Here is a 14,664-nt window from a genome sequence, read left to right on the forward strand (position 1 = left end):
AGCCCAATCTTGTCTGCCAGGCTAACACCAGGGGTAAATCAGTGTTCTGTATGTGGACATGATACTACCTATTGAAGTTTACATGTCAGCACCTCCAATTCCTGCTTGCCCAGCAAGACCCATCAGAATGCAGATGAGCACTCAGAATGTAGATGAGCCTCACTTTCCTGTGTTTCTGGCTGTCTGGAGCGAATTCACAAACAGTAGCTGTCACCCAACCCAGACGTGTATTGGAGACAGGCTTGTTAAGCACAATGAGCAGTTAGTACAGAGAAATGTCCACTTTCTAAAAGTGTAATTTCTAAAACAGTAATGTTGAATACATCTTCAATGGTAAAGAGGATTTATCATTATCATTCCAAATACAGGAAACATGAAAATGCTGCTCCTCTCTGACCAAGAAGTACAGCTCAAAAGTGTACTGGATTCCCAATGCTGGCCTTTGAGAAGGGCAGAACTCAGAGTAGTGAAAATGAAATATTCTGTCACAACCAGGATGTGCAAAACATAAAGGTACCTGTCTGCCTTTTACTTACACAGCTCCCAGCCCTTAGGGTTACTTAGGGTCTACCTTAGGGTTAACCTATATGTAACAAAAGAATAGTTTAAGGCTTGGCAAGCAGTTTTAAATGCCAAGTCGAAGTGACGATAAACTGCACACACAGGCGCTGCAGTGGCAGCCCTGAGACAGGTTTGAAAGGCTACTTGCGTGGGTGGCACAATTAGTGCTGCAGGTCAGCTAGTAGCATTTGAAGTACATACCCTGCGTATATGGTATACCACTTTACAAGGGACTTACCAGTACATCAAATATCTCAACCAGAAATACACTGATGTCATCATTTTTAGGGGAGAAGCACATGCACTTTCGCAGCGGTCAGGAGTTGGAAAGTGCTCAGAGAAGGCCAGCAACAAGAATCAACAAAAAGGGAAGGCAAAAGGCAAAATGTTGGGTGAAAGACCAGGGGGAACCACTGTCCCTCAGTGGATGCAAAGAAATAGGCACAAAACAGGCACGTAATTCAATCACAGACAGTAGAGCACAACAGCCAAAGCAGTGCTAAAATGTTTGTCTACCCCTTATGTTGCAATGACTGTGCATCAGCCAACCAGATGCAACCAGTATCCCTTGGATAAGCCATGTTGGGGGTCAAACAGAAGAAATGACTGCAGAGCAGTGGATATCTGTGGATTTTGTTTTGTGTGACAACAACTGAGCTTGTTTTTATGTCTTTTTTATTCAATGTTTTACTACTACAGTCATGCAGGGTTGTCAAAACGTTTTATAATTATATAGCCCAGAATATAAGCAAGGCTTTTCATGGCAATGTCATTATTGGAGCAAAAAATATATGCAGATATTTTTTATTTAGACCCAACAGGTTTAGACAAATCCCAGTCCTCAACATCTCCTCGAACATTTGGTTGGAGGTTATCTCGGCCCATTTCAAACTCTAATTAAGACTAGTTACACAAGTATTTATTTCTCAGTTTCAGAATGCTCGGCTAGGCCCCTTTGAGAGTTCATGGGCGTATGATGATAATACTTAGCATGTATTGTGGTCCCTCCCCATATGATGTTGCAATATGGCATATTTGTGAATATCTGTGTAGGTCATCTTGGTAAGTGCAGCACCCAACATATTGGATCCATTGCAATATGTTATCATTCCCACTTTATCACAATAATGGACCATTTCCTGATCACTTCATGAAAAACACACACACTCATACAATCCAACATATAAAAACATACTTGTGAAACCCATTTAAACACTGGTTCACAAAAATAGACCACAAAGCACACACTGATCCATTTTCTACCCAAAACAACAATCTAGATTATTGCACAACCTATACACTTACATGGACAGAAAGTTTGTATCTGTTAATGCTTAATTTTTCAGCAACTGTTGAATTTAAAGAGTTAACCCTGACCCTTCACATACAAATGAAAGACTTAAATATTGAAACATCCCCCTGAATAGAGATGTCTCTATAACCATGCAGAAAAATGAATTCAGAAATGGCCTTGTAGAAGAGGCAACAATTGATGAAATCTTCTCAAGTTGAGATAGACAGCATCCTACATTTTTGAAAAATATAAATAATCTCGTACTTTGGATTAATTCCCTTAGTGTAGCCGATTAAAAAGAGTGATTTGAAATGAAAAAGGATCACAGTTGATTTTGTCGCACAGATAGAAATGCAAAAAGACATCCATAATAAATAATGTGTAAGGGCCCGATTCACAGAACTAACTTAAGACAAAATCCTAAACTTACTACTTTTGGTATTCACAGAAGTTAGGATATTGTTTTAAGACAAACTTAAGACAGACTTAAGACAGACTTGAGTTAGGGTTTTGTCTTAAGTGTGTCTTAAGTTTGTCTTAAGACAAACTTAAGACAAAATCCTAACTTCTGTGAATACCAAAAGTAGTACGTTTAGGATTTTGTCTTAAGTTAGTTCTGTGAATCGGCCCCTTAGTGTCTGAAACTATGCATAAGTGCACAAGTAAAACAGAGATGCTATTTTCTATGGAAAAATAGATGTACCAATGGTCTTTCTCAAAGCCCCTTTCACCTGCTTGTTTCTCAGGCTGTAGATGAAGGGATTCAGCATTGGGGTGACAACAGTGTACATCACTGTCACAACCTTGTCTTTTTCGAGTGAGTAGGTGGATGTAGGGCGGATGTAGGTAAAAAGAATTGTTCCGTAGTACAGAGCAACAGTGATGAGGTGGGAGGAGCAGGTGGAGAAGGCCTTATGCCTCCCCTCTCTAGATTTCATCTTCAAGATGGCAGCAATTATGTTCACATAGGAAATAACTACGGAAAGAATGCAGGCCGTAGCAATGGCAGAGGCTTCAACTAAGAGCAATAGCTCGTTTGGGGTGGTGTCAGAGCAGGAGAGCTTTAGCAGAGGTGGAATGTCACAGAAGAACTGCTGGATTTTGTTTAAGCTGCAGAAAGAGAGCAATGATATTGTCACACTGTGCAGCAGGGAGTTCATGAGACCAGTCATCCAGCAGCTGGCCACCAAGAGGGCACACACGCTCCTGTTCATGACCATGAAGTAGCGCAAGGGGTTGCAGATGGCGACATACCGGTCATAAGCCATCACCCCGAGCAGGATGCTCTCCAAACCAGCAAATAAAACAAAGAAGAACAACTGGGACATGCAATTGACAAATGAGATGGTCTTCTGATCTGAGATGATGTTTATCAAAAGCTTGGGAATGATGACTGTCATGAGGCAGAGGTCAACCAGTGATAGGTTCCTGATGAAGAAGTACATGGGTGTGTGAAGCTGAGAGTCAGCAGTAATGAGTGTGATGATGGTACCATTCCCCAGCACCCCGACCAGGTACATGACCAGGAATAGAGCGAATAGTGTGGTCTGCAGTTCTGGAACATTGGATAGGCCCAAGAGGATAAACTCTGTCACTATGGTCAAGTTGTGGGCATCCATTTCTATCTCAAGCCTCACGTGCCTGTAGGAGAAATAGAAGTCATAGTATGAAGACTCCCCTGGCATTATAATGAGCATACAATTACTTCTCCATTTCTTTGAACATTTCTCCAGTATCTCAGTAAGTATGTAAATTGATATTTCCTGAGTTGTCAGACATCTACTAATAAAGAATGAGGATAACAATGCAGTGGGGAAGGATGGGTGGAAAACTTTGCTTAGTTTAACTACTTCAATACGACTCAAAAAACAGTCCAACAAAAGGTTACCCAATATCCTCCTTATCATTAAGGAACAGTTTCTGTGACCATAAATAGGAAAAGTGCTGAGAAGGAGAACCTGCTCCTCCGAAAAGCACCCCATTAGCAATCTTGTTATAGCAGGAACAGGGGCCTGAGAATAAGTAGCTTTGACAAACCTTCCTGTTAGAGTGAATGCTGGCTAAATTACGAGAGCTTACATTGGCCGGTAATGTGGAAAGAAAGATGCAAATGCTGGAAATATTTTTTTTTAAATATATGGCTAATCTATCGCTAACACTACTGAATCATCTTGGTACTTAAGCTCCTTCGTACAACAATTCTCCTACTACTTGTAACTTTGACAGATAGATGGGCATCTCTGCCCCATTGCTAGATATATGCACCACTCTGATAGAGATCTCCTTCTGGGAAAGCATAGGGAAAATGGTTAAAATTATCAAATTTAGAGTCTGGGCCTGCAACATGGCTGATTGGTCGCAAAGTCAAGAATCTCCCATTTCCCCTGTTGTTATACTGCACATTTCTGGCTAGTAAACCCCATAACTAATGTCAACCAATGTGAAGAACAGACTGCCTCTGCATCACAATATTTGTAAACAAGTTTTTTGTGTGATGAAGAAGAAGGGTCTAGATGCTTGTATCCATGACACTCCAGCTGATTGTTGCCAAGGCCTGAGAGCAGAGGAGCCCTGTAGAGGGAACGTGGCAGTGATCTTTGTATCTGTGGTAGTGTTGTGGCTGACCATACTGAGCCCCCAACTGAGATGGTGGAGGAGCACTAATGTGGCCTTGTTGCGCCCCAGATTTGAGCTGTTTTGCGCTACTCTAGATTTATGAAGCCACTCAGAGGCATGCAAAGTAGCTTTGTGTAGCTTAATAAATCTGTCTTAGAGGATGGCGATGTGATGTGCCATGTTGCATGGGGCAAACGCAAGACAAGCCTCTCAATAAGTATGTCCCTAAATTGTGTGCTCTATGGCACTTATCTATTGAATGCATTTATGTGTGCATACTTTCTGTAAATATTGGAAATTCTTCGAACCAGGCTAAATCCTCACAGTAAGTGTGTGATTGCAACAGTGATCTGGAACTCAGTATACAATATATATATTACACTGAGGAGCCTGCCTTATGGTTTAATTGTGAAAATGTGGCATAGGAGGAGAGATGTCTGCGTGTTAAACAAGAAATACAGTTTTGCTATCTTGGTTCTCCCCCGTGATAAAATTATGTAATCCACTATGATTTGGTTGGGTTGCATATGACCATGTTGTGGTATGAACTGTCTGATTCCCCAGTAGAAGTCTCAGTTGGAACCGATCACTCCTACACATGTCATAAATTAGTGATTGGAGATTTAGGGCCATACATTTTACAGATGGGGTATTCCACCATAAAAGTGACTATTATATTGCATGTGTATCATAGTCAATGGCATTCATAATATGGAGGGCGGGGATATCCGCCATATTTTGACAGAGTACCCCATCCACCCAAACTCTAAATAAGACACATAGCTCCAGATGTAGGTAATTCATATTTACCGACTCTTAAATACCGAATTTTACCGATTCGGTATTTAAGAGTCGGTAAATATGACGGGGGGAGATGTAGGTATTACAAAATCTGTAAATACCGAATCTTTAAGATTCGGTATTTACCAATTCTGTAAATACCGAATCGGTATTGCCCATTGATTCCTATGGGCCTTGAAGCCCATAGGAATCAATGGGCAATACCGATTCTGTAATTACAGAATCGGTAAATACCGATTTTAGCAAGGGTGCAGGGGGTGTCACTTTGACACCCTCTAGCACCCCAAAGACGGGTGGCACACAGACATGCCCTAAAAGCATGTCTGTCTGTCACATGGCTAGGTGTGCATGCACACGTGTGCATGCACACCTGAATTCGGTATTTTAACACCCAATTGGATTGGGTGGTAAAATACCGAATTTGTCGGGCCTTTGGGACTCTGAAGCGTCCCACCTACATCTGAAAGTTTCCGAATCAGTAAAAATACTGAATCGGTATTTTACCGATTCGGTAAATTTACAGATTCGGTAAATTTACCGAATCGGTAAAATATGCCCCCTACATACCAAAAACCCATTTACCGGTCGGTAAATGGCTCCTACATCTGGCCCTTAGATTTGGATTGAAAATTAAACCCAAAGATTGCTATCCTTTGGTGTTATCTGGGTTTCAATCAAGGACAGTGCAGGATTCAATCAAAAATTGAAAAGGTGTGCTGACATGTCTTTATAAGATCGGATACCTCATTGTTTTAATGGGCTGAGTTTGAAGTGAATGGTTGTCATCCTCTCTAGCTTAATCTGAATCATTTGAGGAAGATGCAAATATTAAAGATTATCTTGATACATCACTGTGTATTGTCAGTATACTAGCAGCATAAGATCACTGTGCATAGAAAATCTACTTGCATGTTGGTTTGGAGCTCGTTACACTTTGGGGTGGGGCAACAATCCTGCATCCCCTAAAAAAGCAAGAAAGAAGTGTTATGATAAGAAAAGAAACAAAATAGGGATAGAGAAACATAGAGACAACACAGACAATGTAAAGGAAAGAAAGATGATTTACTCCTCTTCCCCAGGAATCAAGCGCAAACATTGAAGGAGACAGAGAAGGAGAAAAGTGGAGGAGAGAATTGATGCTTGTGAGTCTGAAATGAACACTAGATGCACAGGATAGCACAGCAACTAGTGGAGAGTGAGGGAGGAAACCTCCCCAGCCCAATACATCTTAACCCAAAAAAGAGACAGGACTAGTACAAGGCTCTTGCCATGTTCATGGAGAAATCTGACTTAGACAGGTGGGTGCCAGGATATTGGATTGGTCCTCTAAGGTAACATTGACACACAACCAGTGGGAAGAGGGCAGTCAGGAGAAGAAGGCAGGCCCAAAAAGTCATATAGCAGCCCAATAAGAACCATTACAGGGCCCTAATAACACCGCAATATTAATATAGACCCATGGCAGTATGAATCTAGAAACTACATGTCACAGATATAGGGTTATTCAAGTTATTGTAAATAGTGTTTTGAGAAACAAAACACAGCTGACTGAGAAACATCTATAAAAGTGGAAGATGGTTATGTAGGAAGAATACAAGAGTGATTCTCTTGAAAGAGACTATCTGGGAATACAGAGAAGAGCCGTATATAGAAAAAAAAATTGGAAATGTTTGGTACAAAAATTCAGGGATATGTCTCAACGAAAGCTTGGGATTAATAGTAGGGACAGTGGCAAATAATAAAGAATAGGAGCAAGGGAGGGTATCCTAAAAGGATACTGTACCTGACTTTATTTTCTCTGTTCCTCCCAAGGTGGGAGACTTGATTCCTGGTCCCTCTGCAAAGACCTGGAAGTGGAAGAAAGGCCAAGCTTCATCCAAGACTCTGTCCTGTGGAATTACCAAATACCATCTGTGCCCAGCCATTAGGCTGATTCCCCAGGACAGGGAAGAAAGAAAAATGATCATATTGGCAACTAAAAAATATGTATTTTCTGGAACTCTCTGTAAAAATGTAGGGCCATATTTATGGCAAAAGTACGCAGAGCAGCACGTCACCTTGCTGCGTGACAGGGAATGGACAGGAAAGCACCATATTCAAAAGAATAGAGCACATTCCGGCCTTTTGTCCCTGCACTGGCACCATTTTAGCTGCCTAGTCCTAACGCAGGCACCCTTGCATGATGGTGAAAGTCTTTCTGCGTTGCAAGGAGGATTGTTTTTAAGCAGGAAGGCGCACATTCCTTCACAAAAAAAATGGTTTAGCAAAGGAGAAGCAGTAGTCAGGAGTTTCCAGTGTCAAGTATATGAAATGCATCACAACCAGGCTGTTTCCACGCCACGCCACTGCCTAGAGCTAGGTTGCAAGTTGTCTTAGAGTTCCTTATGTGGAATGTCCAGAATAGGTAACTGGAGTATTGCAACAGAGAGAGAAAGAGATTGTGAGTGAAAGATGAGAAGACATGGACAGAAAATGAAAGAGACAGGAACATATGTCCTGCATAGATAATAAAACAAGTGCAAATACCATATGCAACCGTGTCACCATAAACATAATTTGTGCTCAGTTGTATTCATGCACAGGTGCATCATATGGAATTATCAACATCGATGTAAATGATTCCTTTCTTTTAGATAGAGAGATAGATAGGCACAAAGATAAATAAAAAGGTAGATAATTTAATGCTGGAAAGTTTTATAGCTTGCCAGCTGTACATTGCACCTTTTTTGCAGGAACATTTCATCACTGCCACCCCCTCCCTACCCAGGGTAGGTTTTTCTCCTCCAAGTCCAGGTTTGACAGGTTCTGCGTTTGTGTAGCCCACTGCAGATCTGGTACCTCCAACAAAAAGTAATACACATATCCAATGTGTGCATGTGCCTGAGAGAGCTTTAGATGATCTGAGAGAGAAGGCTTGAGTTTTATACTCTTCTACCCACAGCTATTTCTGAGCAGCCCTAATGCTGACATTGACAGAGACCCCGGAGACACTCACTGTCTTCTAGCTTAACAATGTCCTTTAGGAGCAGTATCAAGTTAATTGTTGTCACCTGTGCTCTCTCCATGGGAATGGTGACCAGAGCAAATCTTCCACACCGAGTTTGCAAATCTAGGTCACAAAGTGGGCACTTCCTTTTTTATTTGAGGTTGAATTGCATGTGTCGAATAGTGGCAGAATCACTGAAACCACTGTGGGGAACTCATCAGGAATGCAAGATCTTTAACATACTTCTGAGGTAGCAGGACCCCACAGTACAGTGGGGGCTTCGTGTTTTAATGTGCTGTGGGGAACTCCCTGTTAGGGAAGGCCAAGCCTCTATCGGGGAGTGCTTATTGTCTGAAACTTCTACAGGGTCAGACAAATCACTTAAAGACCTCTGGTCCACAGACTTCAGCTGATCACCGAACATCTCAGCCACAAGCTTTCCACAATCCTCATGTCTCAAACATCTGCTCTAAACTGACTGATTAAGAAAACATATCACAATTCAGCACCTGATCTCAACTGTATTATTTTTTGTATTTTTATTGTTTTCATTGTTGGTGCCGTATGTAGTGGGGGCTTCTGCAGGACACTTTGGGCCTTGTTATGAGTTTGGCAGTGCAGGAATGGACCGCCACACTTGCGGCTCGCTCCCACACCACCAAACCCATGTGTGCACCGCCCGCCAAATTACGAGTTTCATGGCGGGTTTGGTTTGGCAGCCTCGCAGTGGTGTCTCTGAAAATGGGCACCGCAATGGGAATGCCAAAAACAGTTCCTGCATCGCATGGACCTGTAAAGTGCATGCCTTGCAGGAACTTGGGTGCATGCACACAGCGGGCACATATTGTGCCCCCCTGCCTGCACCTCCATGCACATGGGCAACAGTACGCACTGTAGGGCCCCATTTGTTTCAGGACCGCCAGCCTTTTCATGGAGTAAGGACCTCCATGACACCACTGGTGGTCCTGGAACTCGTAATATGCATGGCAGTGCCACAGCGGACCCACCAGCATATTGTTGAGCCCCTGACCGATGTGCCACCGCCAGGGAATGGCTGTTGTAGCAGTGCAATGGTGGTCCGACTGCCAAAGTTGTAATTGGGTGGTGCGACCGCCAGTGCAGCAGTGGCTGGACCACCACCGATGCGCCCCAGTGACTCTGACAGTCCTCTGACCACAAGTCTTAGGACAATTTGTAGCCTGGCAGGTGAACGACCTTTACAACGCGGTTGTTGCAACGCAATGTATTTACATTGTGGTCATTAGAACGTAAGCCGTTACAACGGCTTGCGCTGGATGACGCTATACACTAAGGAATAGTATGATTTACTATTCCCTACTGTTACGTAGGCTGGAGTTGGAATAGTAAATCATACTATTCCTAAGTCCAGCGCCCTCCAGCGCAAGTCGTCAACTTGCGTTGTAATAACTGCGATGTAACGAACCGCAATGTAAATCATCGCATTGTAACGTCACATATTCTGCCTGGCAAGATTGGGGTTAGAAAAACCGGCCAATTGGAGAAAAGCTGGTGAAAAGTTGCATCAATTAGGTTTCTCCTAGAACAAGGTGGTTCTTGAAATTGCTCAGTTGAAGTGGGACTTCAGAATCTAGGCTGCAAAGCCTTTTCTGGCAGAGTAAACTTTCTTGACAATCTAAGCAGTGGTCCAAATGCACACTGAGGAGAAGAGAAGGATTCTTGCATGTGTCTGGAGGCCAGGTCTTATAGGTAAATAGGCCCAGACATGTAGACGAAACAGCTGACCATTATATTTTGAATGTTAACCTGTTTTTAGTGAGGAGCTTTAATGGGGCTTTATTAAAAGGATGCCTGTGATTTTTAGGGTAAGCATTTGTATATTGCTGCTAGGCTTTGCATACTGTGTAATTTAAGGAGGGCAGTTCTACACAGACCCAACTAGAATGATTTACACCAGGTATCAGCTGATCCTAGATTTATTGTTGTGCATTACAGAGGCAGTAAAGTTTGATAACGTCATTGATTTAGTTGTAGAGGAATAAATGCTGGTTTAAGCAAGATATTATATGTCACATCCAGAAGAGTATTCAAAAGTCAGGACTGCATCTGAGGATGACCACTCGTGAGGATGCCAGTTTTAGAGCAAATGATGTTCAGATAATTGGCCTACATACAGACATGCATGTGCTCACGTTAGGTGACATGGGAGAGGCATAGAGGGGACTCTGAAGAGCTTTGGGTTTAGAATCATATATGCTAATTAGGGTGTACCATGCATACAATTATGAAGATAGATTATTTGCCAGATGATACTACGTAGTGACTTATGGTGGCGCTAGAGAGGACACATAGAATGTTGGGGTCAGTGACTGGCCATAGCCCCGGCCCTTTGGTCTACCCCTACTTCGCCCGACTGAAGGCCAAGTGCTGTCAGTGTTGCCTTCTTAGAAGATGGATACATTGTATCATGAGACAAGCCTCTCACATTGACCAAAAACATTTTGTTAACAGGAAATTAAGGTTTCTTATTCTCATACCACCATGATTCCATTACACAACCACAGTTAAAGTGCAGTTATGGCTATATGAAATAATTCTTAAAACACCCTGAAATTGGCAAGCTATAGGTCTTTACAAAAACCACACACAAACCACTGCACTTGATCAACCACTGCATTAAGAGCCCAATCAGATCTCTGTGATCCCTGAATCCTGGTCGAATCTGGGGTGCTGACTTTAGACTAAAGGGAAATATGCTCCTTTTTCCAATTTGATATATTATTTTTTTCAAATATATCGTGGTTTAGATATGAGATTCTAGATGCTCAATGAATCCAAGAATTAAGGCAACTGATATACAAACATTAACTTGTGAAGCACCCAACTCTATGTTCTGACACATTAAAGTGAGCTTCAAACAATGAATGAATTTGCTCAAACCAATGAAGAGAAGGCTGGAGCTGGACAAGCAAAGTCAGTAATTTTTGACAAAAGGATTTGTGTAATTGTAGGATGCACTATGGTACAGAAACGAGCACATACTACATAGTGCATGATTCACAAACTCTCACATGATTTGGCAATCGGGTGGCCATTTTTAATGTTGAATACAAGTATCCTTGGTGGCCCTCGTTGATGATGAAGAGAAGTTTCATTGTGGCCCAATGTATCTTTACTGGGCAACTGACTTGAGATGTTGAGTAGCTGCAGCCACTAAACCCATGACAACCTGAGTAGAGTTGTTACCACAGATGGCTTGCATTCTGGGACCCTTCACTATGTTCAGGGAAGGATGCAATGTAAGTGACTTTGAATATTTGTATTTAGAGACTAGTCAATTTGATAAGTCATGCATTTGAAGTGAAATATTGACTACAATGAAATGGAATTTGCGAACTATTGTTTCTCATTGTATTGTTTTATATGAAGATATTGTGTTTAAGGTGTGATAATTCAAGCAGGGTAAATACAACTGTACTGTAAAATAATGATTTATTTTATATATGTCAGTTCACAGACATTCAAATTATATTTTCAAGAAAGTATAAATACAGTTAAAGGTAGGCATTATTATTCTAAATGTGATGCCATCACATGCTACATTATACTTAGGACAATAAACTCTTATCTATGTCAGTGTTCAGAAATATCAACTGTTTCACTTCAAAAGAAAGAGAGAGATAGAGCTAATCTGAAGGTATATTGTTGCCAAGGACAGGTTATTACAAATCTCCTTGTAATCACTGGCCCTGTCTATACTCTTTGTCTTTTAGGGTAGCAAAGGTTTGTTCCAACCTACCAGCTTGAGCAAGAGAAACTGACAGGCTATGATCCACACATCTCCCACAACTCGCCTGGAGATAATGCATATGGGGCATCTATCAGATCCTGCCAGAGGCTGTCAGGAATACATTTCATTTTTTGAGAGTTCCTGTAACACCTTTCCCCAAAGAATGGACACATACCAGAGATTTACACTGTATTTTTAAAAGACTGTATTATTGTATTAAAACCTGGGTCTAGTGCAGATTATATGACAATGTGTAACTGCAGATATACACATTATACTGAGCAAAATTAAGGCAAAACATGTAGGGGCAGATTTAAAATAAGTGGCGCATCCCTGCATCAGTGTGCGCCATGCTTCCGCCACTATTGATGCGCTGCATTTACAATGTGGCGCACCATTGGGCAAAAACGGTTCGATGCGCAATGCATCTGTGCCGTAAAGGCGGCGCATTGCTGGAGTTGCGTCGCAAGTGCGATGCAGCTCCAGCAATGCTCTGAGGGGCCCTATCTTTGCAATGCTGCGTCAATCCTTACGCCTGCTTCAAGCAGGCGCAGGGTTGTGACGCAGCATGGGCCCCAATGTGACTGAGTGAAATCTTGTAGATTTCACTCAGCCACTTTTAGGAGGTTATCCTGTCCCGGAACCCCCCCCCTGCGCAGGAACGCCTCCTTCTGGTACAGGGCTTTACAATGTGACGCATCTCTTAGATGCGTCACGTTGTAAATACCCCGCACCATGGCGCATATTTTGCGCCGCCGCTACGTCACAAAAGTGACACAACAGCGCCGTAAAAGAGGTGCAAGGGCCTTGTAAATCTGCCCCGTAATCAATATACAAAAATTTACACCAAACTAGATGCCCTTTTTGATGGAACCCTCTTTTCCCATTCCTAACTAATGACTACATTAGCTCCAAAATCTTGTCAAAAATAGGATCATGCTAAATGGCACACATGCATACCTTCTAATAGGATTTGTATTTTCCATTCTATCACCTGCCTGAAGGTTAGACTAGTCTTCATCCCCTTTTTTTGATGAGGTGTTCTGAAGAACCAAAAACCAAGTGTGAAAGCACAACCTTGACTGATGTAGCTGCCTCTTCTGGCATGTCTGGAGTGGTGCCTCAAAAACATCTGTAACCAGGATTTATATAATATTTCCCAACATTATTTTGAAGAAGATTATTCCTGTGCTATATGGTGTCACGTGAGGTGTGAATAAAAACATGTGAAATCTTTGGCATGTTCTTTGAAAGCTTCACCACTTTTCTCTAAATATCCCACTTCATAAATATATAACATAGACACTATTGATACACTATCAAACTAAATGAAACCATTGTTACACTATAAGTGCATTTAAAAGAAGTAAAGACAGCAATTAGGCATCATAAAATATAGTAAACACCGTAATGATGAGCACAAGAGCAAATATATGTTATGAGTAGGGCTCAACAGCAGCAGAAATGAAGAAACACATACAACAGCAATATATATGAGTAGAATTACATGCAGCATAAATCATGGTCACTAATGATTGAATCTATTTTAGATAACCACCATGACTAGTTGAAATCCATGCCCAGTGCCCAGGTGAACTGATGATCCCAAGCTTCTCTGCTTCCCTCTCTTATCCCACTCTTGTTTTCCATTCTTATTTCCATGTGTCTGTTTCTCACTAACATATTGCAAGTGTGTTGGCTACAGTGAAGTGTATACAAGGTTAGTACTTTCTGACATTACCATACAGTATTATGTGAGTTGCAAATTCCTTGGTGGTGCTGTATTCTGCTATTAATCTACCCATAGCTGTGCACTCCACACTACTTTTAGTTGTAGACCCGCCTCACTATGTTAATATGCCCTCTTCAATGCCATCCGTATATTACCAGGTGACCTACAATGTTCTTAGTGTAAAATTGAGCAATTATATTTTCAGAAATTTAATTTTTGATAGACACATTTATTAACACCACAGCGTTCTGTACATTGGGTGCTACCTCATATGCAATTTGAATGTAACTATAACTTTTATGGGAATGACAAGACCTCTGTGTATCTTACCATGTCTGAATATGCATGTGGGGTCCCCATTGCAAGGACAAACTCGCTTCCATTTACAACCTGCTCTGAGCAGCAGATGAGGATGTGGCCTGGTGGTGCAAGTGATAGCGCTCCACTGTGTCACGGTTGGGTCTGGACTGGAGCTGAGGGCCAAGGTACAGCCGGAACCGATGAGATATTTGTGGATGGATTTTATGGTGAGTAAAACTGGTCTGGTGTTCCTGCAGTTGGGAAATCTGAGTGTGGGAATGCCATGCTAGCTGTAGTTGGGTTAAGCGGTATCCCACTCAAGACTATTACCCTTCCCTACTTATTATCAGGGCCATTGTAGATACAGATCTCTCTGCAAACTGCAAGAAAAGGTAGGCAAGTCACTGAAGTGAAATATGTATGAGTAACTGATTGCTGGTGTTCTCTTGGAGGCTTCAAGAGGTATCACTAAAGGTGAAGGAACATCAAGAGATGGAGGCTGATTAGCAGTGAGAGCTCTGCTTCCCCCTGTGTTCCCAAAGACCACCTATGTTGACTCATTCTGACATCCCCACCAGCTGTCATTGTGCCCTCCACTAACCTTC

General features: G+C 41.9%; 1 protein-coding gene across 1 annotated transcript; it reads right to left on the reverse strand.

Annotated features, from left to right (window-relative positions):
• Positions 1–2,538: 2,538 nt before the first annotated feature.
• On the reverse strand, positions 2,539–3,474 carry LOC144785354 (olfactory receptor 5V1-like). The gene has a single exon (XM_078664311.1). It carries the CDS (start codon positions 3,472–3,474, stop codon positions 2,539–2,541), a length of 936 nt encoding a protein of 311 aa, XP_078520437.1.
• Positions 3,475–14,664: the final 11,190 nt, after the last annotated feature.

The sequence above is a fragment of the Lissotriton helveticus genome, chromosome 10, assembly GCF_964261635.1.
Source record: "Lissotriton helveticus chromosome 10, aLisHel1.1, whole genome shotgun sequence".
Classification (NCBI taxonomy): domain Eukaryota; kingdom Metazoa; phylum Chordata; class Amphibia; order Caudata; family Salamandridae; genus Lissotriton; species Lissotriton helveticus.

Excerpts from the sequence above, each read along its gene's own strand:
- LOC144785354 (XM_078664311.1), bottom strand. The coding sequence starts at position 3,474 with ATGGATGCCCACAACTTGACCATAGTGACAGAGTTTATCCTCTTGGGC.